The sequence below is a fragment of the Hippocampus comes genome, unplaced genomic scaffold (assembly GCF_001891065.2).
Source record: "Hippocampus comes isolate QL1 unplaced genomic scaffold, H_comes_QL1_v1.1 scaffold371, whole genome shotgun sequence".
Lineage (NCBI taxonomy): Eukaryota > Metazoa > Chordata > Actinopteri > Syngnathiformes > Syngnathidae > Hippocampus > Hippocampus comes.
This window is the reverse complement of record NW_017805065.1, coordinates 181699-182733: the sequence shown is the minus strand read 5'-3', so window position 1 is coordinate 182733 and position 1035 is coordinate 181699. Positions and strand designations below refer to the sequence as shown.

At 42.6% G+C, this 1035-nt stretch overlaps 1 protein-coding gene across 1 annotated transcript in view; it reads left to right on the top strand.

The window, feature by feature from the left end:
- taf5l (TAF5-like RNA polymerase II, p300/CBP-associated factor (PCAF)-associated factor) overlaps positions 1-817 on the top strand; it is a 7179-nt gene extending 6362 nt beyond the window's left edge. Inside the window, exon 8 of the mRNA XM_019864491.1 lies at positions 807-817. Coding sequence (XP_019720050.1) covers positions 807-817 — 11 coding nt within the window. The remainder of the gene's footprint in view (positions 1-806) is intronic.
- The last annotated feature ends 218 nt before the right edge of the window (positions 818-1035 follow it).

The window sequence follows — 1035 nt, the reverse complement described above, 5'->3', positions numbered from 1 at the left end:
CCCCCCCCTTCGGGTGAGCACGTTTCACATTGTCGCCGGAGCGGCCGAGCCCTCGCTTGACGTATTTGCGGACGCTTGTGCCGACGAGGGGCCAAACCAGCCTTTGGTTGGTGACTGCGACATCCCGGCCAAGCAACTTTCCCTTGGCGTTGGCTTTTCGAGGCCAACGTTTTCTGTTCACTGTGCGCCATCTTGCCCTCGTGGAATAGCAAAGAAGCAGATTCCGATGTTCATCCATCTCTTTGGGGCTGTTTTTTTGTTTTGTTTTGTTTTGGTTTTTTTTTATAGTGCCGTCAGGCGATTAAAAAAATGTGTGCAATCAATTAATTGGGGTCTGTAATTAATTGACATAATTAATTTAATTTTAATCTCATCTAAAAATGACTGAGAAACTCCCTATTTTCTTTTGAAATTCTTGACATGATTGAGGCAGCTCAAAAGATTAAAAGAAAAATGTGGCATTAGAAAGCATTTTATTGTTTTTTTGCAGCAGACTCGGACAGATTCCGTCCTAGCCGTTTACTTTCTGTTGTATTTGAGACTCGTTAAAAGTCCGACCTGCAACCTTTAGTTTCGACCACGAATGAGGGGGGAATATCAGCGTTTTGTTTGTTTATGTAAATCTCCAAAGTTTAAAAATTGAAGAAAAAAAAAAAGCGATTAAAATATCGGTGGACGCGATTAAAATTTTGAACGCACTAAAACGCTTGTTATTAATTAATCGCAATGAACGCGCCATTTCACACCTCTAGTTTTTTTAATCCCAACTTGTTCATTAATTCGGTGGTTTGTCGTCCCGCGTTCAGTTTCTCTGTGATTTTTTTTTTTTTTTTTTGCTTTTGTCGCCTCTCGTGGCCTTGAATTAAAGTAAATGTCCACGGAGGTTTCCGGCCCACGGCAGACTTCAACGTGAAGCCACTGTTTTGCATGCATGCTGCCCCCCCCCCCCCTCAAGACTCCTCCTGCCCTCCTTTTAAATGTCTTTTTTTCGGGGTGCGGGTCATTGTGCATTCAACTAATGCACCATGACTATGT